The sequence below is a fragment of the Mytilus trossulus genome, chromosome 5 (assembly GCF_036588685.1).
Source record: "Mytilus trossulus isolate FHL-02 chromosome 5, PNRI_Mtr1.1.1.hap1, whole genome shotgun sequence".
NCBI lineage: Eukaryota > Metazoa > Mollusca > Bivalvia > Mytilida > Mytilidae > Mytilus > Mytilus trossulus.
This window is the reverse complement of record NC_086377.1, coordinates 47,096,334-47,123,591: the sequence shown is the minus strand read 5'-3', so window position 1 is coordinate 47,123,591 and position 27,258 is coordinate 47,096,334. Positions and strand designations below refer to the sequence as shown.

General features: G+C 33.0%; 2 protein-coding genes across 2 annotated transcripts in view; both read left to right on the top strand.

Moving 5' to 3' along the window:
• Positions 1-15,565, top strand: part of LOC134718015 (uncharacterized) — a 39,892-nt gene extending 24,327 nt beyond the window's left edge. The window contains exons 13-18 of the mRNA XM_063580514.1: positions 4,365-4,418; positions 6,410-6,550; positions 7,660-9,303; positions 10,407-10,481; positions 13,965-14,171; positions 15,460-15,565. Of these exons, the coding sequence (XP_063436584.1) occupies positions 4,365-4,418; positions 6,410-6,550; positions 7,660-9,303; positions 10,407-10,481; positions 13,965-14,171; positions 15,460-15,512 (2,174 nt within the window). The 3' untranslated portion in view covers positions 15,513-15,565. The remainder of the gene's footprint in view (positions 1-4,364; positions 4,419-6,409; positions 6,551-7,659; positions 9,304-10,406; positions 10,482-13,964; positions 14,172-15,459) is intronic.
• Positions 15,566-15,674: 109 nt separating this feature from the next.
• LOC134718014 (uncharacterized) lies at positions 15,675-25,440 on the top strand. The gene is made up of 6 exons (XM_063580513.1): positions 15,675-15,680; positions 16,726-16,849; positions 19,363-19,437; positions 20,228-20,302; positions 21,723-21,836; positions 25,208-25,440. The coding sequence occupies exons 1-6, from the start codon at positions 15,675-15,677 to the stop codon at positions 25,366-25,368; spliced, it is 555 nt and encodes a 184-aa protein (XP_063436583.1). The 3' UTR covers positions 25,369-25,440.
• The last annotated feature ends 1,818 nt before the right edge of the window (positions 25,441-27,258 follow it).

Genomic DNA, 27,258 nt, shown 5'->3' with positions numbered 1-27,258 from the left:
AGTTGAAATCTCAGGTCACTGTTTTTTTATGTTTACAATTTAGGTCATGTCCCAACAGAAAATCAATAAATATGACATTACAATGTACTCTTAGCACAAACACATAAGGTCACTGTGAAATATACAACTAGGGCAAGAAACTATCAGTTATATCAAACCAGTTTGACCAGATGTTTAGTTTAAAACCAGTTTTACTAGATGTGTCCTATATATTGACAATGTAAATGACATGAGGACCTGCATGGGTTTTTTATACGACCGCAAATTTTGAAAAAAATTTCGTCGTATATTGCTATCACGTTGGCGTCGTCGTCGTCGTCGTCGTCGTCGTCGTCGTCGTCGTCGTCGTCCGAATACTTTTAGTTTTCGCACTCTAACTTTAGTAAAAGTGAATAGAAATCTATGAAATTTTAACACAAGGTTTATGACCATAAAAGGAAGGCTGGTATTGATTTTGGGAGTTTTGGTCCCAACATTTTAGGAATTAGGGGCCAAAAAGGGCCCAAATAAGCATTTTCTTGGTTTTCGCACTATAACTTTAGTTTAAGTTAATAGAAATCTATGAATTTTTGACACAAAGTTTATGACCACAAAAGAAAGGTTGGGATTGATTTTGGGAGTTTTGGTTTCAACAGTTTAGGAATTAGGGGCCATAAAAGGGCCCAAATAAGCATTATTCTTGGTTTTCGCACAATAACTTTAGTTAAAGTAAATAGAAATCAATGAAATTTAAACACAATGTTTATGACCACAAAAGGAAGGTTGGTATTGATTTTGGGAGTTTCGGTCTCAACAGTTAAGGAATTAGGGGCCAAAAAGGGACCCAAATAAGCATTTTTCTTGGTTTTCGCACCATAGCCTTAGTATAAGTAAATAGAAATCTATGAAATTTAAACACAAGGTTTATGACTATGAAAGGAAGGTTGGTATTGATTTTGGGAGTTTTGGTCCCAACAGTTAAGGAAAAAGGGGCCCAAAGGGTCCAAAATTAAACTTTGTTTGATTTCATCAAAATTGAATAATTGGGGTTCTTTAATATGCTGAATCTAACTGTGTAAGTAGATTCTTAATTTTTGGTCCCGTTTTCAAATTGGTCTACATTAAGGTCCAAAGGGTCCAAAATTAAACTTAGTTTGATTTTAACAAAAATTGAAACCTTGGGGTTCTTTGATATGCTGAATCTAAAAATGTACTTAGATTCTTGATTATTGGCCCAGTTTTCAAGTTTGCCCAAATCGAGGTCCAAAATTAAACATTGTTTGATTTCATCAAAAATTGAATAATTGGGGTTCTTTGATATGCCAAATCTAACTGTGTATGTAGATTCTTAATTTTTGGTCCAGTTTTAAAATTGGTCTAAATTAAAGTGCAAAGGGTCCAAAATTAAACTAATTTTGATTTTAATAAAAATTAAATTCTTGGGCCTCTTTGATATGCTGAATCTAAACATGTACTTAGATTTTTGATTATGGGCCCAGTTTTCAAGTTGGTCCAAATCAGGATCTAAAATTATTATATTAAGTATTGTGCAATAGCAAGTCTTTTCAATTGCACAGTATTGTGCAATGGCAAGAAATATCTAATTTCACAATATTGTGAAATAGCAAATTGTTTTTTTAATTAAGAGTTATCTTTCTTTGTCCAGTATAGTAAGCAAGAAATATCTGCAAGATTTTTTTTAATTGGAGTTATCTTTCTTTGTCCAGAATCAACTTAAATCTTTGTTATATACAATATACAATGTATATTCACTTTTTACTACCAACTGATAAATTTAAATAATCTTTACCATTCAGTGATAACAAGCAGTTTTTTTACATCTTAATATTTTATGATGTATTTAAATGAGTAGTAATTGTTGCAAACGCCATTAGAATATTTTAATTGAAATTAGTTTTGGAATAAGGGAAAGGGGGATGTGATTAAAAAATTGGGTTCAATTTTTCTCATTTGAAATTTCATAAATAAAAAGAAAATTTCTTCAAACATTTTTTTGAGAGGATTAATATTCAACAGCATAGTGAATTGCTCTAAGAGAAAACAAAAATTTTAAGTTCATTTGAATACATTCATTCTGTGTCAGAAACCTATGCTGTGTCAACTATTTAATCACAATCCAAATTTAGAGCGGAATCCAGCTTGAATGTTGTGTCCATACTTGCCCCAACCGTTCAGGGTTCAACCCCTGCGGTCGTATAAAGCTACGCCCTGCGAAGCATCTGGTTAATATCTGTATTCTTAAATTTTTATGGCATTTTCCTTTTAAAATGTTTAATAACCTTAAAAATAACTCTCATTATATACCTATATGGAGTTATTTTCTTTCAGAACGTCAGGTCATTCTTTTTCAGAATCAACCCGGACGATACCATGTTTCAATGGTATATGCTCCAAGGCATAAAATAATGACCTGTGTAAGGTCATTATTTTCCTTGATTAACATGCAATCTATGATTTACTTCAAAATTTCATTCGTCTAATAGTTTTTTGGTGCCGATTTGGATATTTATTTTCTAAAGTTCAACCGACGATAGATGTAAAAGAAACCGTCATTGTAGACCCGCAGTTTAGTTTTAGAAACAAATAACGTGAAGTTTTGTTGATTTATCGCTATAATAAAGAAACATTATCATATAGGTCAGATGAATTTTAATGTAGACTTTCATAAAATAAATCCAGATTTAACATATTCGTGTGTAAGATTTTGAAAATCTTATTGAGTCAAACTGAATAGGTTGATTGCTTGGCGTCCAGTGGCAAATATTTCATGTAGTTCAGAACGATACACACTGAATAGGAAATCATACTGTGACCTACATGTATTTATATTCGTTCGTGTCAGTTCGTAACTGTTTAAAATGTATGTATACCTTTTACTCTATCAGATGATCAACTAATAAAATAATCTTATATTCTATTGAATAACACGAAAGGGTCGGTGCAGAGGGTATATAGTTTTATCCTGATTATCTTTTAATAAAATGTATTGCTGTTCGAAAGACAATCTTTCTGAATTTTTCATTCGATTCAAGTAAAATGGTTAAATAAATAACAACTTTTCCGCGATAGAAATAACATAACAAAACGAAAAAAAAACACGTACCCCCTCCCCCTTTTCCATAAGCTAAGTGATACAATAAATAACTTACAATGTGTCTTGTATTTGTCATACAACGTTATCGGATGGTAACAATACATTTGTGTCTTACTTCATGCAGTTACAGGAATATTTTTATTGTGTATGGATAACAATTTTTAAAAGGTTTATATCTAAATTATTTAGTGAGTTTTATTTCACATTTTAAATGAGCCGCAGGGCGTATTAAACCTGAACGCATTAGAAAGGAATATCCCACTTTAGTGTTGTCGGTAAAAAAGGATACTTAGTTTTACAAATCTTTATCAAATTAATATTTTTTGACGGTATATAAGTCAGATAATGCATATTTTAAGATTTTTCTTGTCGTAGAACACACCTCGGTGTGTCAGGATTGTTCAAAGAAAGACCTCCCTCCGGTCGGTCTTTCATTTGATCAATCCTGTCACCCCTCGGTGTGTTCTACGACAAGAAAAACCTTAAAATATGCATTATCTATAACTTAACATTCTGTAAAATGTTCATGAAAATGATTTTACTATATAGTCTTTTTATTACAAGATTATTTATCAATTATGTACATTGACCATTATATTATCAGTATTGCATTACAGTTACTAAAGTTACCTTTTCAAGTTATTTTGCACATTTATTATTTTATACTTTTGCACCCCAGTATTCTCTATATTTTATTTTATTGTTCATTTTCTCTTTTCTCTATTTTTTTGTTGCTTTTACATGTATTCTCTATTCTGTAAACCCCATTCTGACCCTCATAGGTAAACTTCTATTGTATGAATGGGATAAACTGACCTTTCAATTCTCAAGGCTAAATAAGTATTTCATAGGCTAAATACAAACTTACCTGTCAAGGTAGAAATGTAATCTGAGTGATATCGGTGTTTTTCAAGTGACCATAATGAATAATGTGAACAAGTCCAAATCTTTGTGTTCTTGAAATTTTATAACAAATTGACAACATATTGTTGGGTTACCGACCCTGTAATGATGATTATTTTACAGTTTCAATTATTGTCTTGAATTTATATACAGGAAAAGTGATATTGAAAACAGTAAAAAATAGATAAGCAATTAAAATCTACAAAAAAGTAAGAATGACCGAAATTGTCAACCATCTTTTATAAGAGTTATTGCCCTTTTAAGAAGATATTTAGATAAATTTTGGGTGTAATCTTAGTTCTTACAATTATTTGTGTAGCTTATTTGCAAAATTTCAGTGATTTATAATATTTTTTTTTTATGTCAGTTGGTTTAGATGCAGGAGATGCCAGTCAAAATGAAAGTTACAGTAAAGATGGAGGTAAAAAAAAATATGCTTTTTTGTCAATTTTGCAGTGATTTCAATTGTATTGATTAATATTACCAGAGTTCCTTGAAAGCTTTTTAGCTCACCTTTCCCAAAAAATAATTAGACCGTTGGTTTTCCCTTTTGGATGGTTTTACATCAGTAATTTTGGGGCCCTATATAGCTTGTTGTTCGATGTGAGCCAAGGCTCCGTGTTGAAGGCCATACATTGACCTATAATGGTTTATTTTTATTAATTGTTATTTGGATGGAGAGTTGTCTCATTGGCACTCACACCACATCATCCTATATCTATTAAGTTTTTGCAATAACTTGGTGTCTTTTGTCGCTTCTGTTGTCCGTCCTTCAGTGTAGACTATTTCAAAGATCTTTTACTCTCAAACAACTTAAGCAATTTAAGCTGAATAATTTTTAATTTATTCAATTATAGAGTCTTTGCATTGGAACTTAATACATTTATTTTTAATATACCAGTTGTTGGCATGATACGGGTTATGTTCTTCTCATATATGTTATGATGGTATGATAATTGTGTGCAGTGGAAATGCACAAGTTCTTTCAAACTGAAATAACATTTATTTTTTATTTTATAGAACATAGAATAAAAAACTGTTCTACTTATTCCATGCAATCATATTTTCTTTTCTTTTAACTTTGATGTCACATCTATCTCTGAAACAATTTTAAATTGAATAAATCTATTGTTACAAAAAAGAATAGATTTTTACCACAGCATGTGAAGAGCAGGGTTTCTCGAAACACTTGCTTCTACATCCAGAAAGTACAGTCCATTGTTTTTCATAACAATAATTTTTTTTTAATAGCATAAACAGAAGTGATTACTAGGTTAGTGTTCATTACAATTGCCTAAAACATTCAACAGCTATTTAGATTTGGATATTGGGCTCTGTTTTAAAGTTGATCCACATTAGGGTCCAAAGGGTCAAAATTAGTATTGTGAAGGGCTATTTAATGTTGGGCCTGTTTTCAAATTGTCATCATTGAGGTCCAACATACAAATGTCTTCTTTTAGAGAATCACTGAATGGAATTAAACCAAACATAGCAGGAATGTGCCTTATGAGGGTGACCAGATTTTTTTTTATATCTAGGACAATTAAAGTACCCCTTCCCCAAGTCACTTACTGTGAAAGTACTTTAATTCGTGGGTATCAATTTTCGTGGTTTGAGCAATATTAACATGTTCGTGGGTTTTTAAATTCGTGGATTTCAAATTTCTAAAAAAAAAGAAATTTAAAATTTGAAGCTATTAGAAACGAAGGTTACAAAATGTCTGGATTGAAGGAAATTGCAAAGTAAACATTGACTCCTGTAAATCGTAGTAATAACAGTAATTAGCTCATCATAAAGTGAATAACAGATTTAAGACCATCAAAGGTGTTAATTAGGCCATAAACATGTCACCTAAAGAGACAGTAACATAACAAATGTTATAAACGTATCTTGAAATGTCAAATAATTCTTATCAAAATCAAGCCTAAGCATGAAATTATTATTTCCCATATATGTTCGAGAACTATGATGATATAAAATGAACACTTTATCATACTAGCATAACAAAACCGGAAATCTGACTTTCATCGATCAAAAAAGTTTTTATGATAATTAAAAGATAAAAAGTTGTACATTTTAGGTAATTAAAGATTAAATGGGTATAATCCCGTATGTAGTTGTAGTTATGTGACTGCTTTTAAAGTATTCTCAGATTTGGCGTCATTCAATATATTATCTAGATCATATCAGTAGTAAAACCTACGGATCAGGATCTTTCCATATCTTGATTTGGACAATGGTTGTTTTATTTCGTTGGACACTTAAATTCGTGGATCAAGTCACCCACGAAAACCACGAAAATTGGTACCCCACGAATAAAAGTACTTTCACAGTATTCTAAAAAAGTCAAATTGTTTTAAATGACAGTCAATGTCCAAAATATCTGCTTGATATATTTTTATTTTCATACAGATAATATTGAAAGAATATCACCTGTATTCAATGATACTTCAATACGCATACCTGCACAAAATAAGATGAATTGTCAGGAGACAGCCAGTTGCAGTGAAGGAACAAAGAAAGCTAGAGGCAGACCAGTGAAATCATCTACTGGTATATTTATTTCATTAGATTGGATGGTCTGTTTGCAAAGCAATACATTTAAGATATTTGATATACTACAGAAATTAATTTGAAATTGATTACATATACTTTTATAGCCTATAATATGAACACAAAAAAATATGTTGTAATGATGAAACAACCCTCCATCCAAGATCCAAAAGTAGTGAATATAAGCAATACAGATCATACTGACTTGGGACAGGTATAAAAAACCGCACAACAATACGCACAATATGCACAGTTAAACTAGTAAGAGAGGTCTCAATCTGATGTCAGAATATGAAACAAAAGAAAATAAGCAAAATGACTTTAGTATTTTTCCTTAATCTGTAGACTATCTGCCTTGTGAAATTAGCTTTCGTAATGATGATTTTACTTATTATTTTTTGGACCACAAGGGTTGTCCTGCCATTTTTGAAGTTATAAATGAATACTGTACACAATTGAGTAATTCACTTACAGAAAAAAGAGGGGGATGTCATGAACAATCATTCCAAATTTATATGTTGGGTCATAGTATGATAACTTTGAAGTATGTATGTAATCTTTTATAAAAAATCTTCTTCTCTGAAACATCTGTGTCAAATTTATCCACAATTCTCATTAGGTTATTTGGTTTTAAAAATGTATCGAATGACCCCACCTGCCAACAATAATGGTGGCCATAGCTAAGAACAGAACATAGGGGGAAAATGTAGATTTTAGTTTATCTCCAAAGCATTTAGAGTAAACACTGACCATTTCTACAACACTTTGTTTGGTTGCTGCCCCTGAGCTAGTAATTTACAGTAATTTTGTAGTTTTTTAGCTCACCTGGCCCAAAGTAATCTAAGGTAATCTTTTCCTGAAGGTAGAAAATCCTAAGTTAAACCTATCTTACTGTTAAGTGCAATGTCTTTGTTTTTGGTAAAAAAGCACATGCTCAACAATTATGTTTAAGCTTAGAAACAGTTTTATTTTTGTAGGCAGAATACAGTCCTCAGCACATCTCCTGCTTTCATTATTCCCTAAACAGACAAATTAAATTAAAGTCATGAGTGGCTCTCTTTTATTGAATGAGTTTTTATTAACTTGATTCTTTTAAATGTTTCTTTCAGGAGAAAAAAGCAAATCAACAAGGTCAAAACCTTACAGACCCTGCCCTTTCTGTGGTCTCCTTATGGCTAGATTGTCCAATCACATCCTTCGCAAACACAAAGATATTCCTGAGGTCAAAGTTTTAAAAAGGCTGCCCCATCAAGATCAAGTAAAGCAAATGGCTAACCTGAGGAAAGAAGGTATTTGGAAAGCTAATTTAGACCAGGTGAAAAAAATGGAGGATGAAGGATCTCAAGCAGAAATAAAATATTTTAAAGAGAGGGAGCATGGAGCAGGTCAACTTGTGTACTGTTCTTTATGTAAAGGTTTTTTAACAAAATCTTACTATAAGAGACACAGATCCACATGCACTGCAGTTGAATCTACAACAACTACAGCGAAAGCCTTAGATCCAGTGCATATTGCATCCCCAAAATTTACTTCTTCATTTAACTTTGATATTCTAGCAAAATTCCATAATTCTGAGGTAGGAAATTTATGTAGAACAGACAATCTTATAACATCATTTGGGCTGCAGATGTATAGAAATGTGGAGGCTAAGAAAAGTAAAAAAGAAGAAAAAAGAAAATCAGTTATGTCAGATATGAGGAGACTGGCCCATTTATTGATAGAATTTAGAAAACAATGTGAGATAAATGGTGATGCAGAGGCTAAATCAGCTGTTAACATGTTTGACAGAGGCAATTTTCATTCGTTGGAGTCATCCATTTTAGCCCTAACAATAAATGAAGAAACTGGGCACACAAAAGCAGGGCTAAAAATCGGATATGGCTATCTCATAAAGAGAGTTATCAAATATCTCACTGGAGAATTTCTCATCCAAAAAAAAGATGCTGAAGTTGATGAGATTAAGCGCTTCGGAGATTTATTGGAATTTTGCTGGCCAGGTATATTTGGGGATGCAGAATATAAGATAACTGTACTAAGACAGAAAGAATTGAGGATGCCATCTCGCCTTCCAGATGAGGATGATGTTAAGATGTTGAAAGAATGGCTGGAAAATAAAATCAAAGACATTAAAACCAAATTCCAATTTATAACTTCTAATGAATATGCTGAGATTAGAGATTTACTTGTATGCAGATTAACACTATTTAATGCTCGAAGAGGAGGCGAACCTGCTAGGCTTTTACTATCAGAATGGGATGATGCAGAAAATGGAGTCTGGTTTTCTCAAGATTCAGTGGAAAAGGTGGAGGACCCCATTGAGCAAAAATTATTATGTGAATTAAAGATCGCATACCAAGCAGGAAAAAGAAAGCTTGTGTCACTGTTAATACCCCAGGATTGTTGGGATGCCATTAGAATCCTTGCAGATGAAAAAGTTCGAGATGATGCCGGCATTGGGAAAGGAAATAAATTTTTATTTCCCACAACTGCAGGTAAAGATGAACATGTAATTGGATGGAGTTGTGTAAAAAAATGTTGCAAAAAAGCCAGACTTAGCAAGGACATCACAGCTACTGATATGCGACACAGGGCTGCAACTTTATATGCTGCAATGGACATCCCAGAAAAAGAGCGCCGATTATTTTACTTACACATGGGGCACAGTGCAGACATGAATAGAGATGTATACCAGTGCCCTGAATCCGTGAGGATAACAACATCTGTTGGGAAAGCTCTGCAATGTTTAGACAGGGGTAAGTACATTGTACAAGGATCATAACCCTTGGCTAGCAAAGATGTAGTTGAGTTTTTGATGTCATATAGTTACAACAGTTTTTATGAGAGCCGTGGTGTAGTGGTAAGTGCATCGGACTACTAACACAAAGGTTCCTGGTTCGATTCCCGTTTGGGATGAAAATTTCAGGAACTCAATTTTCGGCTCTCCCTTGACACCATTTGCGATTATGGTCTTGAGGAAACGATGATAGTCCGTCGGACGGGGACGATAAATGGCTGACCCGTGTTAAGAGAGAGCCACATCTCTTGCACGTTAAAGACACCCTTGCAGATTTCGAAAAAGAGTAGGCTAATATGCCGCTACAAGGCAGCACTCGCACCCGCAAAGTGGAGAGGGATTAATATAAGTTGCAAAACTTGTTTCCCAATCCACTATAAATAAATATGTTTAAACTAACAGTTTTTATAATAACTCCCCTCCTTCATAAAGTCAGTCTTGTCATTCATTCTATCCATGCACTCCATGAAACTTTGCATACAAGATTAGGCGCCATATGTATAGATATAAGAAGCAAGACAATAATGGGGGTAAGTCCCAACATTAGAGTTTTACATGTTCATAAAAATAAAATGGGATATATTGTCAGTGAGACGACTCTCCATCCAACAACTGAACTAGTAAATATAAACAATTAAAAGTCACAGTACAACCTTCAGCATGAGGCCTTGACTCACTTTGCTACAAATGGCCCTAAAATAACTTTTATAAAACAATTCAGGCAATACAAACAGTCAGATTTATTTAAAACGCCATAATGAAATATTATATGACACAATTAAACATAAGATATATATATATACATAACTATAAAGGTCTAAAAATCAGAATTAAGAGATACAATATAACTGAAGATGCTGGAGCCAAAACAATCAATTTAAATGAAAACCTACTAGTTACACTTGTCAAATGATGAAGACAAATATATATCCTGAACCAAATAAAACCTATAGATGAAAAATAAGTGTCTTAAGATTTTTGCAAGCAAATGTGGTTCTCAACTCTGATTGAGGTTTGCCTTTGCGTTAAATGTTAATGCTGAAAGTTCAATTTTTTTTCCAGGAAACATGAAAGCTTCCTCATCAAAAGTTGCAGAGACTGGTCCAAAAAATCCAGAAATTACCTTCTCTCTTAAAGGTTAGTCAAATTTAATCAGTTAAATGGTACATACAGTACTGTGAAAGTACTTTAATTCTTGTGGTTTGAGAAACATTTACGTCTTCATTGGTTTTTAGATTCATTGATTTTAGTTTTCAAAAAAAAAATGAAAAATTTAAGCCATTAGATATGAAGATTACAAATTGTCTGAATTGACAGAAACTGCAAATAAACATTGACCCATGTAAATCATAACAAACTCCCTTAAACCCTGAGATCATGTGATCAACAGATTAAAGACCATCAAAGGTGTTAATAAGGTCACCTAAAGAAAACAGTAACATGAACTTTTGATATAAATGTATCTTGAATTTTAAAATAATTCTTATCAAAAGCAAGCCCAGGATAAAATTACTATTTCCCATATGTACGAGAACTATGAGGATATAAAATTAACACTTTATCATACTAGCATCTCACTACCAGAAATCTGACTTTCATTTATCAAAATTTTGTTTTTATAATAATTAAAAGATTAAAAGTTGCACAGTTTAGATTATTAAATATTAAATGGGTATCATTTCTGCATGCAGTTGTAGTTCATAGTGTGTTTGCCCTGTGACTTTTTTTTTTATAATATTCTGTACTTTCACAGTTTACTAATTATATATGACCAAAAGTGATTTAGTTATAGTGTAAAGTGGTTTCCTTGCGTAAATTATGTTTTTTTTATTATGGTACATTATCAGAGGAGTGTTTATATTTTATGTAGTTTTCTTTTGTTATTCATATTTTTATATAGTATTTGTATTGTTGTGCTGACTGGTCTTTTCCATTTAGTTGCTCTCTAATATATCCTATTATGTCTTTTACTACTTATTATATATGAACTTCATTCAGTCTGCCTGTAGATGGATGTCTATCTGTTGGTCAATACATTTTTTTAGTGCAACTCTTTCTCACATTAACAATGTTTTGATGAAACTTAACCTTGGTACTGGCATAAAAATACAGTTATTGTTTTAATTAATTTGCTGTTAGTTTGATATATGATTTGGAATTTATCTTAAAGGGACATTAGCTGTCAAATTGAATTCATGTTCTCTGATTTGAATCAAATTCTCATTTGGGATTTATAACTATGTAAAACATTTATCCAAATTATAAAAAGTCTAAAATTAACACTTTACCGGACATTTGCTCAAAATATGTAGCTTTATTTTTAGGCAGTTAAACTGCCTTATACAAGCACCCTGGATTTGTGTTCTACCCAATAATTGCTGAAATACTTGCCATTGTTATTATCTAGCTGGATTTTATGTTATTTATAACTTATTGGACAGTTTTTCATACTTTTAATTCTGATTTACAAAAAATATGACAAGAAAAACCTTAAATGATCGTCGATTTTTCCAAAAGTTTTGACGTTGCACATAGGAAGTAGAGCACATATGTAGTTTATTATCCCCTGAGCTTTTGGCTAAGATGTCAAAAACAAATGTATGAAATATTTAATCGCTGAAAATCTCTAAAGACAAATAGTTTAGATTTCCCTAATGGCAAAAGTTGAAGGAATCAAATGAATTATAAGGGGGTCTCTAGGGTAACTGTACACCATCCTGTTTGAGAACTTGGAAACATTTGAGATCCTCAACCCTAAACCATAATTATTCATGTATTGGACTATACTAGTAACTAATCAAATGAAATATAGGGGGGTCCCTGGGGGTCACCCACTCCTCCTGTTTGAGAACTTCATAACCATCAAGATCCCCACCCCTACACCATATATATTCATGTATGGAACAATATAACAAATCATATTAAATATAGGGGAAGTCCCTGTGGTCACCCCATCCTTCCTGTTTGAGAACTTTGAAACAGTGGGGATCCCAACCTCTAAATTAAATTAAATATAGAGGGAGTCAATGCATTCACCCCACCCCTCCTGATGGAGTTATTGGAAACAGTCAAGATCCCCAACTTTAAATTAAACCATATATATTCATGTATGAGAACTTATCAAATGAAATATAGGGAGAGTTCTTAGGGTCACCTTACCCTCTCCTGTTTGATAACTTAGAAACAGATGAGATCCCCATCCCATAACCATATATATTCATGCATTGGACAATATAACAAATCAATTGAAATATAGGGGAAGTCACTAGGATCACCCACTCATTCCTGTTTGAAAACTTGATAACAGTTGAGATCCCCACCCCAAACCATATTAATTCATATGACAAGATAAAAAAATAATTGAAATATAGGCGTAGTCCCTAGGATCACCCCACCCCCTCTTGTGTGTGTTTTGAGAACTTGTAAAAGATTGAAATACCAACTCCTAAACCATATTCATTCCTGTTTTTCATTTCAAAAAAGACTGAATGACATACAAATGATAGTGCAAGTGGGGCATTCATGTACTTTGGACACAATCTCGTTATAATTACCTGTCATTTTATTCCAAACTTAGACATCATAGACTTGGGGTGAAGGTGGGGGTCATTTACATTTACTATGAACTGGTCAGTCAGACCTCACCTTTGATCCCTGTAGTAGTAAACATTTGTCTGATTTGTGTCCCATACCTTTTGTACTGTAGAACACAAACTCAGTTTTCTTTTCAGGAAAGCAAGTCCATTCATACTTTTACAAGCTCGTACTAAAGTCAAATTGAAATACTAACAGTCAACTTATATGAACATTAACTATAAACTAGAAGAACTGCAATCATTGCGAATTTGTACCACTGCAGACTCATGACAGCGAAAAAAATATACTTGATATATGTGTTGCTTTTGAAAACCTTGATAAACTATGAATTATTTGCATAAATGTACAATTATATATGAATGTTTAATGTTTGTTCTTTTAAATCTGTGAAAATAAATTGAAGCAATATTACCACAGTTTTCATAATTATGTTTGCCTTGGTTTTTGGTTATCTGCCTACAGTGCTTACAGCGGTTTTATTTGTGTACATAAGCCTAGATGCCACCTAAATAATTAACTGTTGAGTTGATCTTCAAATTATTCAAAATCAGTTGTATTAGTGTTTTGGTTTAAATATTTCAGCCTTGAACATCACTGAAGAGACATTATTTGTTGAAATGCACATCTGTTGCAATAAATTTGGTAGTTTATGTTATTTATATTATGCATTGTAAGTGATTATAATACTTAATGAGATGATCAACAGAAGTCACAAAAAAAAAGATCAGGAACCTTTAAATGTAAACAGTCAATTGTTGTAAATCTTTATACGTTAATAAATAATGTGGTTTAAACATAATTTTTTTTCTTAACCACTGAATATGTACCCGTTTTTACAAACTGATTAGGTTGAGGAATGATAAAATAATAGTTTTTGTGACTGTCCTTGACATTATTAATGCTTGTAGTAATTGCCAGATTGCAATATCAGGTTCATTCATTGTCCATAGACAATAAGATCAAAAATATTATGTTGTTAATGAATAACAGAAATATTTAAATGTTGATTACTTTTGATTTCAGACTTTTTGAATGAACTGGTGGATGATAATATTGCAGTAAGGGCAATATCAGGAAAAGGATTGATAGAGGAAGATGAAGTAGAACAAAGACCAGAAAAAATAAGAGCTGCAAGCTGCATGAAAGATCTGATGCTACAAGATGCAGCAAAAGAATACTTCACAGATGATGCTTGGCTGGCAGCTGAATCAGTTTTTGATTTACTTCCAGGTATGAAGAATGAAAATAATATGTTTCATGCAAAAATCTATTTTAAGTGCCTTCTATCCAATAGGTCAAGTTTCTTTTAATTTGGCGTCATCTTCTATATAAACATCCATAATTTTTTTTTGTCCTCTCAAACTGGATAGTGGGACCTACTGAAAATTTGTATACTTCAATGTCCAGAGCTTCAGGACTTCTAATTTTGATGCTTTTGGTGATTTTTTTTAAATGGGCCTGTTTTTAATTGGAATATGCATTATCTCCGTGATATGACATCTGTATTTATGTAGTCACCCTAGTAGTGCACATTTTTTGGGATGATCATGCATGCATAAATTTTTTCCAGTTAATTCCATTTGGGTAGTGTATAAGTCAATGGAGTGGTTAATCGTGCATGTGAATTTTGTGAGTGGGATTTGGAAGGTTAAACATTTCAGAAGGTGTAAGAGTCAATACTTTCTTTAAAAATCCATACCTGTAAGTTGACATAAAAATGTTAACTTTGCTTGGTAATTTGTATGCCCAAACTATAGCAGGGGGACATTTGATTTTACCCTTGTCTGAATGTACCTACGTACGTCTCATAATTTGTTTCTGTTCTCTAACTTAAGTTTGCCTCAATCAAATGTTATGTAACTTGTACACAAGGTGTATTATCACAAAATACAGATCAAGTTTGAATGATGGTAGTGTCACTCTAACCATTATAGAGTTCTGTCCCTTTATAAATGGAAAAATTACAAAATTTTAAACATTACTTTGCCTCTACCAAATGTTATGTACAATGTTTATTACACAAAACACAGATCAAGTATGACTTTTGGTGGTGTCACTTTTACCGTTCACAGTTATGGGCCCTTTATAAATAGAAAAATAGCAAAAATTTTAGTTTCTGTTTTCTGACTTGAGTTTGATTAAACCAAACATTAGAAAACTTATACACAATACTTTTTACCACAAACACAGATGAAAATTGGTTGCATCATTTGAATCATAATCTGGTTAAAAATGGAAAAATTGCATAATTTTTTAGTTTCTGTTCTATTACTTAAGTTTGTCCCTACCAAACATTATGAGACCTATACACAATTTACAATACTTGTTTGCCAAAAAAAACAGAACAAGTACATGTTTGGGTAGTGTCACTTTTCAAGTTCTTGAGTTATGTCCCTTTATAATTTTTAAACAGGGGCATCATTTATGGACACAACATGGCAATCTCCATTTATTTGTGTTTATCTCCAATATGTTATTCTGAACATTTAGATATCAAACTGTTGGTGTTTTTTTTCAGACTGTAGTGATGATGAATCTGAGAGATCCCACATGGTAAATATCACCCTATAGCTAGTTAATAATACATGTTGTATTTTTGTCAGTACTTGATATTTACAAGGTACATAAATGTTTTAGAGTGATTTTGAAAAAAAGATGGATCATACATAAACTGAGGAACCTTTTAAAAAAGCTTGTAGAATTTTAAAATATTTTTACTCATTAGATGACAAAATGGAGGTCATGCTTGATATGAAGGATTTTCACTTTCACTGTTCATGAGTTCTGGTTCTTGAAAGATTGAAAAATGGCATATCCAGTTGTATTTTTGCATTTATTCATAAATCCTTCAAAGCAAAGCTTTTCAAATTTTAATATGTTGTTAGTAATGATAAAATGGAGGTCAATATAAAAATGAAGATGTGGTATGAGTGCCAATGGGACAACTGTCAACAAGAGACCAAATGACACAGACATCAACAAATATAGGTCACCATACGGCTATCAAAAATTAGCAAAGCCCCATACTTGATAGTCAGCTATAAAAGGGCCTGATAAGACAATGTAAAACAACTGTTTTGTATTGATGATTGTCACTATTCCTGTGCAGGATTTTGGTCCTTGTGATATTGAAAAATGCTGGGACCCAAATAGATGTAAAAAAAGTCTGGTTTCTTGTCATTCTGACAGCTGTTGTTTAAACATTCTTTCTTACATTTTATGTCAAGTTCAAAAGTATTAAGTATATTTGGATGTCTTGTATGCTATGAATCTAGAAAGTGGAGGCTTTACTGCAATTGCTATGTTTCAGAATACATACACACTTTCATAACAGATTTTGCAGGTTCTTCCATAAAATATTTTATACATCTTAAACAGGAAAGTTTTGAGAGTATTTAGATATTGGGAGATGTGATGTGAGTGCCAATAAGACAAATCCCCATCCAAATAACAATTTATGAAAGTAAACCGTTATAGGTCAATGTACATCCTTTAAAAAGTAAAATCACAAAAATACTGAACTCAGAGGAAAATCAATTTGGAAAGTCCATAATCACATGGCAAAATCCAAAAACAAAAGGCATCAAAAACGAATGGTCATATTCCTGACTTGGTACAGGCATTTTCAAATGTAGAAAATGGTGGATTAAACCTGGTTCTATAGCGCTAACCCTCTCACTTTAATAACAGTCTCATCAAATTCCGCTACATTTACATGATGCATTAAATAAACAGTCACAATTAATAAAATAGTCAACAAGTCTTAAGTTTGTTTTCTGTTTAGATTTTAGATACAACAGATGTAAGTGATATAAACTTAAGAGATTGTGAAGATGAACCATGTTCTTCAAATGATTCTATGATATCTGGTGATACAGAGGAGCAAGTAGAGAGAAGAACAAACAAAAGTAAGTTTAAACTTAGAACAATGGCTGTCTTGTATAACTTGTTATTAATTTTTTTTAAATGAATGGGTAAATACATACCTGTCAACCTCTGAAAATGAAAAGTCAGGTCATGACCTGCATTGAGAAAAAAAATCTCAGGTCATAACGCGTACGACATTTTGCGGGCTCAATTGAAGAACAAAAATATGTTTACATATAATTTATATAGTCAATATGTATATAAAACAGTTAGAACATGTATACAAGTTTATTTCAGACTATTGTTATATTCCATAGTAGCAGACTTGGCATTCTTTAAAAGAACTGCACTTGGTTTCAGTTCATAGCAATGCAAATGTGTATTCATTTTACAAGAAAGAAGAGCACACAGTGTATCCTTATTAAGATCAGCCCTAAACTCTGTAGCTATTTTCTTTACTTAAGAAAATGCCCTCTCCCTGTCTGCATTGCTGTTTGGCAAAACCAGTAATGTTTTAGCAAGTTTTGACAAAACAAAAAATCTTGGCTTGTTAAGAAAAATGTCATGCAACTTGGACATTTCTCCCCAAAATGTACCAATGTCAGTTTCAGGGGAAGTGCAAAGTGGAAGTTCATCTAAAGGGGTCAACTGATAGTCACTGAACTCATCTTGTAGCTTGTTGAAAATATCGTTACGTAGCTCAGGTAAACAAGTCCTACATTTTGACTTTTGGTTACATTGAAAAAGACCGATAAAACCGAAGGTCGTATTACTTCTAAATACCGGAAACAATTCCGGTCTGAAATCTGGGTGAAACGGGTAATGTTAGAAATTCCCGGGACCCGCCGGGTAAAGAAAAACTCCCGGGTGAGAGGTGAAAATAACGGGTGTCACCCGCAAAAAACGGGTGAGTTGACAGGTATGTAAATAATGTGATAGTGAGTCAAGCTGTGTTCTTGTAATCAATTTTGCTACTTTTCAATGTTGCACATCTAATTGGCCTATTTAAAGAACAAGTCCCTTGAACATCAGGTGCCAATGTTTTTAAATCCTGTCAGGTTGAACATCCGAAATACAAACTTTCCATGCAGCTCAGCAGTTGTTTTGTTAAGTGTTTTGAAGTTTTACTTACACATGTATGTTCTAAATGGAAGTTAAACTAATTAACACTAATGAATTTGGAATAAGTTGCTAGGGACAAAATAGATCGTTGCTATATGGTAACTCAAATAAAGTTCTCCGACCACATTTATTGTGTCACGAGTCTATAATAATGTATAACTAACTTGATCTTATTCCAAATTCACACAATTTCAAGCTTTACAATTTTGTCCAATCTTGCTCCAACTGTTTAGGGTTTGACCTCAGCAATAATATGAAAAACCTCAAGACGGAGCTTATTTCTTAAACATAGATAAGAAAGGAAGACAATAACAATCAAAACCAAGGAGTAAACAAAGACTCACAAAACCAAAGGACATTTACATCAACAGTTATAAATAATAATTAAGAAACAACATGAACTCCACTATAAACCGGGAGTGAAATCAGGTGCTCTGGAAGGGTAAGCATTTCCTGCACTGTATACGACACCCATCGTGTTATTTCTTTGTTCAGTTCGGTAATGATGGAAAGTTCTTATGACTGAGAAAGAGTATTATAGATTGCATCATACTATATAGTTGAGTTATTGTTATTTTTAGGGAAAAGTTCAGCATATGATGATAACAAGGCTGCAAAACTTCAGAAAGTTCCAACTGAACCTGAGGCAGAAAAAGGTAACTTTCTATAACTTTGACACTAAAGCTGCAATAATAATTTTATCTCATACAGTCAAACCTTAGTAAACTGACCTTGAATAAACTGGTTTCCTGTTCATTCAGCTAAAACTAAAGTCCTATTTTTTTCACTTCAAAGTCTTTCTTAAAATACCCTTTGTAAAATGGACCCTGTGTATTCCAAATTCCTGTCTAATGATTTAGTCTCAATACTCTTATTTACATCAATTATTACTTGTCAAAACTAATCTCTTGTGTCACAACTCAGATAACACAAGGATTATAATGCAAAAAGAAACAATGAACACAAAGGGAAAGTGTCAAATCAGAGACTGATGTTACAGAGGTCTATTTGACAAATTGATCACATTCCAAATTCACACCATTTCAAGCTTGAAAATTTTGTCCAATCTTGCTCCAACTGTTTAGAGTTTGACCTCAGCAGTAATATGAAAAACCTCAAGACGGAGCTTATTTCTTAAACATAGATAAGAAAGGAAGACAATAACAATCAAAACCAAGGAGTAAAAAAGACTCACAAAACCAAAGGACATTTACATCAACAGTTATAAATAAAAATTAAGAAACAACATGAACTCCACTATAAACCGGGAGTGAAATCAGGTGCTCTGGAAAGGTAAGCATTTCCTGCACCGTATACAACACCCATCGTGTTATTTCTTTGTTCAGTTCGGTAATGATGGAAAGTTCTTATGACTGAGAAAGAGTATTATAGATTGCATCATACTATATAGTTGAGTTATTGTTATTTTTAGGGAAAAGTTCAACATATGATGATAACAAGGCTGCAAAACTTCAGAAAGTTCCAACTGAACCTGAGGCAGAAAAAGGTAACTTTCTATAACTTTGACACTAAAGCTGCAATAATAATTTTATCTCATACAGTCAAACCTATGTAAACTGACCCTAAATAAACTGGTTTTCTGTTCATATAGCTAAAACTAAAGTCCTATTTTATTTACTTCAAAGTCTTTCTTAATAAGTTTCTTAAAATACCCTTTGTAAAATGGACCCTGTGTATTCCAAATTCCTTTCTAAAGATTTAGTCCCAATACTGTTATTTACATCAATTATTACTTGTCAAAACTAATCTCTTGTGTCACAACTCAGATAACACAAGGATTCTAATGCAAAAATAAAACAATGAACACAAAGGGAAAGTGTCAAATCAGAGACTGATGTTACAGAGGTCTATTTGACAAATTGATCACATTCCAAATTCACACCATTTCAAGCTTGAAAATTTTGTCCAATCTTGCTCCAACTGTTTAGAGTTTGACCTCAGCAGTAATATAAAAAACCTCCAGATGGAGCTTACTTCTTAAATATAGATAAGAAAGGAAGACAATAACTATCAAAACCAAGGAGTAAACAAAGACTCAAAAAACCAAAGGACATTTACATCAACAATTATAAATAATAATTAAGAAACAACATGAACTCCACTATAAACCAGGAGTGAAATCAGATGCTCTAGAAGGGTAAGCATTTCCTGCACCTTATACGACACCCATCATGTTATTTCTTTGTTCAGTTCGGTAATGATGGAAAGTTCTTATGACTGAGAAAGAGTATTATAGATTGCATCATACTATATAGTTGAGTTATTGTTATTTTTAGGGAAAAGTTCAACATATGATGATAACAAGGCTGCAAAACTTCAGAAAGTTCCAACTGAACCTGAGGCAGAAAAAGGTAACTTTCTATAACTTTGACACTAAAGCTGCAATAATAATTTTATCTCATACAGTCAAACCTTAGTAAACTGACACTGAATAAACTGGTTTCCTGTTCATTCAGCTAAAACTAAAGTCCTATTTTTTTCACTTCAAAGTCTTTCTTAAAATACCCTTTGTAAAATGGACCCTGTGTATTCCAAATTCCTGTCTAATGATTCAGAAGAAGAAATCTTCAATTGCACAATATTGTCCAGTAGATTTGCAAGATCTTGACATTTGTTTTGTGGCAAAAACGCGTACTGTGGATTCATTTATTTTCGTTGGTATCAATTTTTGTGGATTGCTGAAAACTTGCAATTTCGTTGATATTTAATTTCTTGGTTTTGCCAATCTCTGCATACAGAGCCTAATAATAATATGAACATTGAAATTTGTGGTTCACCTGTACCCACAAAACCCACGAAAATTGGTATCTAACGAATAATAATGAATCTACAGTATTATGTTAACAATTTGACAAGTTTCCCTCTGTTTTAAACTTTTAAATTTTTCCTGTCAAATTTATTCAATTAGAACTTCTGTGGATGCATTATTATTTGTTGGATACAAATCATTGTGAATTTGGTGGGTACAGGTAATCCACAAAATCAAATGTTCAACAAATAAAAAAAACACCATAAGTGTGAATGCAGACTTTGGCAAAACCATGAAATTAAATATCCATGAACATGTTAGTTTTCCTATTGGTTTCATCATTATTCATAGCAATTTTACAATTTTTCTGTTGATGCAATTTTTGAATAGCTGACCCATCTGATTTTCTATATATTACAATATCATTGATCTATGTTTCCCCCACATCAAATGATGTTGCAAGTTTTCCTGAACTGTTGAATTTACAATCATACACAATTTTTTTATCAAACTATAGGAAGTATCTTTCTTGTCAATGTTATGCGCCTGTACAAAATACCAAAGCCTGTTTTACATGAGAACATTAGCTGGCCTATTTTTTTCAAATCTAGCATGAAAACACCTAGCCACTGGCCAGATAAAGGAATTGGCTATACATGGGAGGTACTTCTGCATATAATTGCAGAATTGTAAGCCTAACGTGGACCAATAAGGGAGGTGGCCGTTCTAGGTTGGGGCTGTTTCATAGAGGGACTACTGTAGTGATAATTAATATTGTATTGAATTTGTCTATGCAGCTGATGAACGATATGGATATACATTAGAATTTGAACATCAACATTTAATTATAAATTAGAATAAATATTTTGCAGGTTTTCAGAATTTATATTCATGGAAATTAAAAGGTTGATGTTCAAATTGTTATTTATTTCAAACCCAAAATCTATGGAGATTTTAGGTAACTTGATTTATGAGTGATTACAATTATTAAACAAGTAGCTTTGTAATTGAATATTTTATAGGAACAAAAAGAAAATATAAATTATGGACTGAAGAGAATACTAAAGTAGTGGATGTTTATTTTAAGAGATACATTACAGATACATCTAGCTTGGACAACAAAGGGTCATTGCCAGGTAAACTTTTGCATTATCGATTATCAAATACAAAACCTATACAGAAAAATGATCACTAAGCCAACTGCATTGCTCAACTGGACCAGGCCTCGACAATAACGCTTGTCCGATTGCCCGGTACCAGAGGTGAAAAAAGAAAAAGTAAAAGCTGTATCAAGCTTGTCCGTCGGGACAAGCACAATTATTCAGCAGAAAATAAATGTAATCCAACTTTGAAGAACAAAGTTATTATAAACAAAAAACACGAAAACAAATATTAATTTGACATGTTTCTGCATTCTGTTTATTTAAATGCAAAACTTTTTTCTTCAACATGTTTACTTGCAATTGATTATTTTCAACTGGTTCTTTGTCAGATACTTTTTAACAGGTGAAAGGTATTTACTGATCCGAATCAATGATGCGTTTTGTAGATCAGGTAACTTAACAGGACAGTTCGTCACCTCAAGTTTAATAGACAGTTTGGCACTGAGAAAACATATTTAGTAGACATGATTGATAGACAGTTTGGCAAGGCAGGAGATATTTTGGGACCAAGACAAATCAGTACCTCATTTTGCTACATTATTCTGTTCCTTATAAGAAATACCATACCAGTAATTTTTTTCAAAAAAATATTTTTTTTAATTTACCATTAAATTCACAAACTCATATTTGATCATAAGTAGAAAAAAAAACAATACTGACAATATGGTGACCTATAGTTTTCTGTGTCATTTGGTCTCTTGCAGAGAGTTGTCTCATTGGCAATCAGACCTTATCTTCTTTTTATTGATTGCATTTCAATAAACTTTTTTCAACTTAAAAAAAAACCAGGATACAAATCCAATGAGTGTACAGGCCTATCAGATGGTGCCTCTTGTTTAGAGTCTGATGAGACTGACATTGATGAAAAACTAGAACCTTAGTCCCGTGACATGACTAGATTTAGTTGTACTTGACTCGTATTTTTGAAAAGTATTTCAAATCAAAAGAAATACATCAAATCCTGTCTATTGTTTAAATTCGTTTTGTTCCTTTTATCAACTAAAAATGTAAAAAGGTTATTTTTTAATAGAAATTTTTTGGACAAGTAACAATATCATTGGGACAAGTAAATTTTGGTAGGACAAGTTGAAAAAAGGGTATCGTAGAGGCCTGCTGGCCGCCAGTTGAACTAAGAGTTGAGGGCTAGCTGGTTATCAGTTGAGCAAATAGTTGAGGGCCAGTTGAGGGCTACCTGGATTTTTGCCATGCAAATTAGGTAGCCCTCAACTAGTAATGCTCAACTTTATGTAAATTAGTGAGCAACTTTAAGAAAATATCACAGTTGAGGACTAGGTGTCCAACCATTGAGCAATTAGAGTTGAGGGGTACCTGGCCAACAGTTGAGGACCAGGTCATTAAAAGTTGAGGGCTAGGTCTTAAAAAGTTGGGCATTATCTGGTAATTGCAAACTGAGGGCTACACATTGTAGATAAAATAAATTAAAATGGTGTATTTTTATAGCCAAAATTTTGCTAATAGATCTCAACTCACAACACACTACATTAATACTTTAACCTTGTTTTTTGGATCTAGTAAATTAGAATGGATCTATAATTTTATACCAAATTCATTATATTAGAATATTCTTATTTTATTAGTAATACTTTTTAAAACAAATTATCTTTATAATAAAATAAATATGTCTCCTGTCTTACACATTTTGATAATATATAAGTTAATGCATAAATATATTGTCTCAATTTTTTCTTCACTCTTCAAAAATAAGAAGACATTTTAAATATCACTATTTTGAATTATAAGAGCATATAAACTTATTCAATCTGGTGGAAATTTTAATCCAAGGTATTTACCAAAAGATGTTTCCAGAAATATATGTTAAAACATCAATATTCCTTAATCCAAGAGTCATGTCATCAGAAGAATATACTGCACTATTCAATGTCAATACAGTTATTTGTAACTTTTTTTTATCTACATCCATTGTAAAATTCATATTTTATTCATGATAGCTTGAAGACATCTTTGTTTGCCATGTCTATGCTCAAACCAAGTTCAAATTTTAAATGTTTGAGGTTCTTTAGGGTACTGTGACAGTGTGATTTACCTCTAATAATAACTGTTACCCAAACCTTGAATATTTGATATATCTCATAATAAAGAAATACTGTTTGTTTTTTTATCTTTATTTCAAAGAATTTGTAAAATACAGAAAAACGATATAAATATGTGCTTCCCTTAATTTTGCCTCAAACTTTGTGTACATTTATAATAATACTTCCTGTCCATTTGCACCATACACAGAGAAAACAGATGGCTAATAACATTCATATCACCAGGTCATATTTCTAATTGCTCAATTTTTGCTCAACTATAAAAAAAAAAATCAAAGTCTGAACGCTCAACTTTTCCTCAGCTACAAAAAATTCCAAGTCTGAATGCCTAACTTTTGCTCAACTATATGAAAACCAAAGGCCAATTGCTCAACTTTTCCTCAACTTAATGTACAGCTTCAGTCGAGGGCAAGTTGAGCGACATCTATCAAACCTACAGTTCTTGTCCAGGTTTGAGTTGAGCTAAGATGCTCAACACCTAGCCCTCAACTATTTTTCTTATAGGTTGCACTCTGTTAATACAGCTGTTTCTCAAAACATGCCTCTTTTGGGGAGATCTTGAATACTTGTAGAAAATTAATTTTGCTTACATACTGGTTCCCAGTTGTGTTCTCTGTGATCCACCTCACAGAGACATAACTTGGGAATGTTAGCAGTAAATAAACATGTGCATATTGTTTACATTAAAATCTGTTGTAACTTTTCATTTGAGGTAGGGGTAGTTAAGAAAATTAGTGTTAGTTAAAACTCTGAAAAGTTCAGGGCAAAGAAAAGTTGAAAATATGCCGCACAGCTCTGTATCTTGACCTTTGAAAAAAATTTTGGTGAATATAAACTTTCAATTCTAGGATAAACAAAACTTCATAGTAAAAGTGGTACAGTTTTAGCCGTAAAAGGAGTTCCTATGGGAAATTGCATTGTGAATATTTACAGAAATGCAACCTATAACAGCTAACCCTCAACTGTCCACCACATGGCCATCAACTGGCCCTCAACTTTTTTTTCTACAGGGGAAAGGCATGGATACCTTAGAACTAAATTACAACACTAAGAGATTGTAAAAGTAGCCCAAAGAATATAAAAATAAAGCAAAAAGGAGAAAAAAGTAAACAAATATAACATCAAATATAAAAGTCAGCCACATTTCAATAGATACTGCCTTATCAAAAGCACATTATGGGTAACTCTGTAAAATAAATTCCAACAAATTTTTTTTTTCTGTATGCTTAATGAATAACTATGCCAATGAACAAGATTGTTTTTTTTTTTCAGGATCAAAAGATGTAAGAGAGTTTCTTCAGAAGCATCCAATCCTTCAAGATATTGAAATTAAAAAAAGGATAACAGCCATCAAGACAAAAATCTTCAATGATAGAAAAGTTTACAGAGAAAAAATTTCAAAGAAACTTAAGAAAACCCTCCAAAGTATGTGAGCATTCTGAATATCATGCATTCCATATAATAGATTGACTTGTAATAGGCCTCTTAATCTGTAATCATCCTCATCTCTCTACCAACAGCCAGTATCATATCATGTAAACTGAATCTGCGTCATCATCTCTCCACCAACAGCTAGTCTTATGTAAACTGAATTGGCATCATCATCTATCTACCAACAGTCAGTCTTATGTTAACTGAATCTGCATTCTCATCTCTCCACCAACAGCCAGTCTTATGTTAACTGAATCGGCATCAACATCTCTCCACCAACAGCTAGTCTTATGTTAACTGAAACAGCATCAACATCTCTCCACCAACAGCCAGTCTTATGTAAACTGAAACAGCATCCTCATCTCTCCACCAACAGCCAGTCTTATGTAAACTGAATCGGCATCAACATCTCTCCACCAACAGCCAGTCTTATGTAAACTGAATTGGCATCAACATCTCTCCTCCAACAGCCAGTCTTATGTAAACTGAAACAGCATCCTCATCTCTCCACCAACAGCCAGTCTTATGTAAACTGAATCGGCATCAACATCTCTCCACCAACAGCCAGTCTTATGTAAACTGAATCATCATCAACATCTCTCCACCAACAGCCAGTCTTATGTAAACTGAATCATCATCAACATCTCTCCACCAACAGCCAGTCTTATGTAAACTGAATCATCATCAACATCTCTCCACCAACAGCCAGTCTTATGTATACTGAATCGACATCAACATCTCTCCACCAACAGCCAGTCTTATGTAAACTGAATCATCATCAACATCTCTCCACCAACAGCCAGTCTTATGTAAACTGAATCATCATCAACATCTCTCCACCAACAGCCAGTCTTATGTAAACTGAATCATCATCAACATCTCTCCACCAACAGCCAGTCTTATGTAAACTGAATCATCATCAACATCTCTCCACCAACAGCCAGTCTTATGTAAACTGAATCGGCATCATCATCTTTTACCAACAGCCAGTCTCATGATAACTGAATCAGCATCAACATCTCTCCACCAACAGCCAGTCTTATGTAAACTGAATCGGCATCAACATCTCTCCTCCGACAGCCAGTCTTATGTAAACTGAATCAGCATTCTCATCTCCTCACCAACAGCCAGTCTTATGTAAACTTAATCAGCATCAACATCTCTCCACCAACAGTCAGTCTTATGTTAACTGAAACAGCATTCTCATCTCTCCACCAACAGCCAGTCTTATGTAAACTGAATCGGCATCAACATCTCTCCACCAACAGTCAGTCTTATGTAAACTGAATCGGCATCATCATCTTTTACCAACAGCCAGTCTCATGATAACTGAATCGGCATCAACATCTCTCCACCAACAGCCAGTCTTATGTAAACTGAATCGGCATCAACATCTCTCCTCCAACAGCCAGTCTTATGTAAACTGAATCAGCATTCTCATCTCCTCACCAACAGCCAGTCTTATGTAAACTGAATCATCATCAACATCTCTCCACCAACAGTCAGTCTTATGTAAACTGAATCGGCATCAACATCTTTCCACCAACATCCAGTCTTATGTAAACTGAATCATCATCATCATCTATCCACCAACAGCCAGTTTTATGTAAACTGAATCAGCATCATCATCTCTCCACCAACAGCCAGTCTTATGTAAACTGAATCAGCATCAACATCTCTCCACCAACAGCCAGTCTTATGTAAACTGAATCGGCATCACGTCTCTCCACCAACAGCCAGTCTCATGTAAACTGAATCAGCATCATCATCTCTCCACCAACAGCCAGTCTTATGTAAACTGAATCATCATCAACATCTCTCCACCAACAGCCAGTCTTATTTAAACTGAATCGGCATCAACATCTCTCCACCAACAGCCAGTCTCATCACAT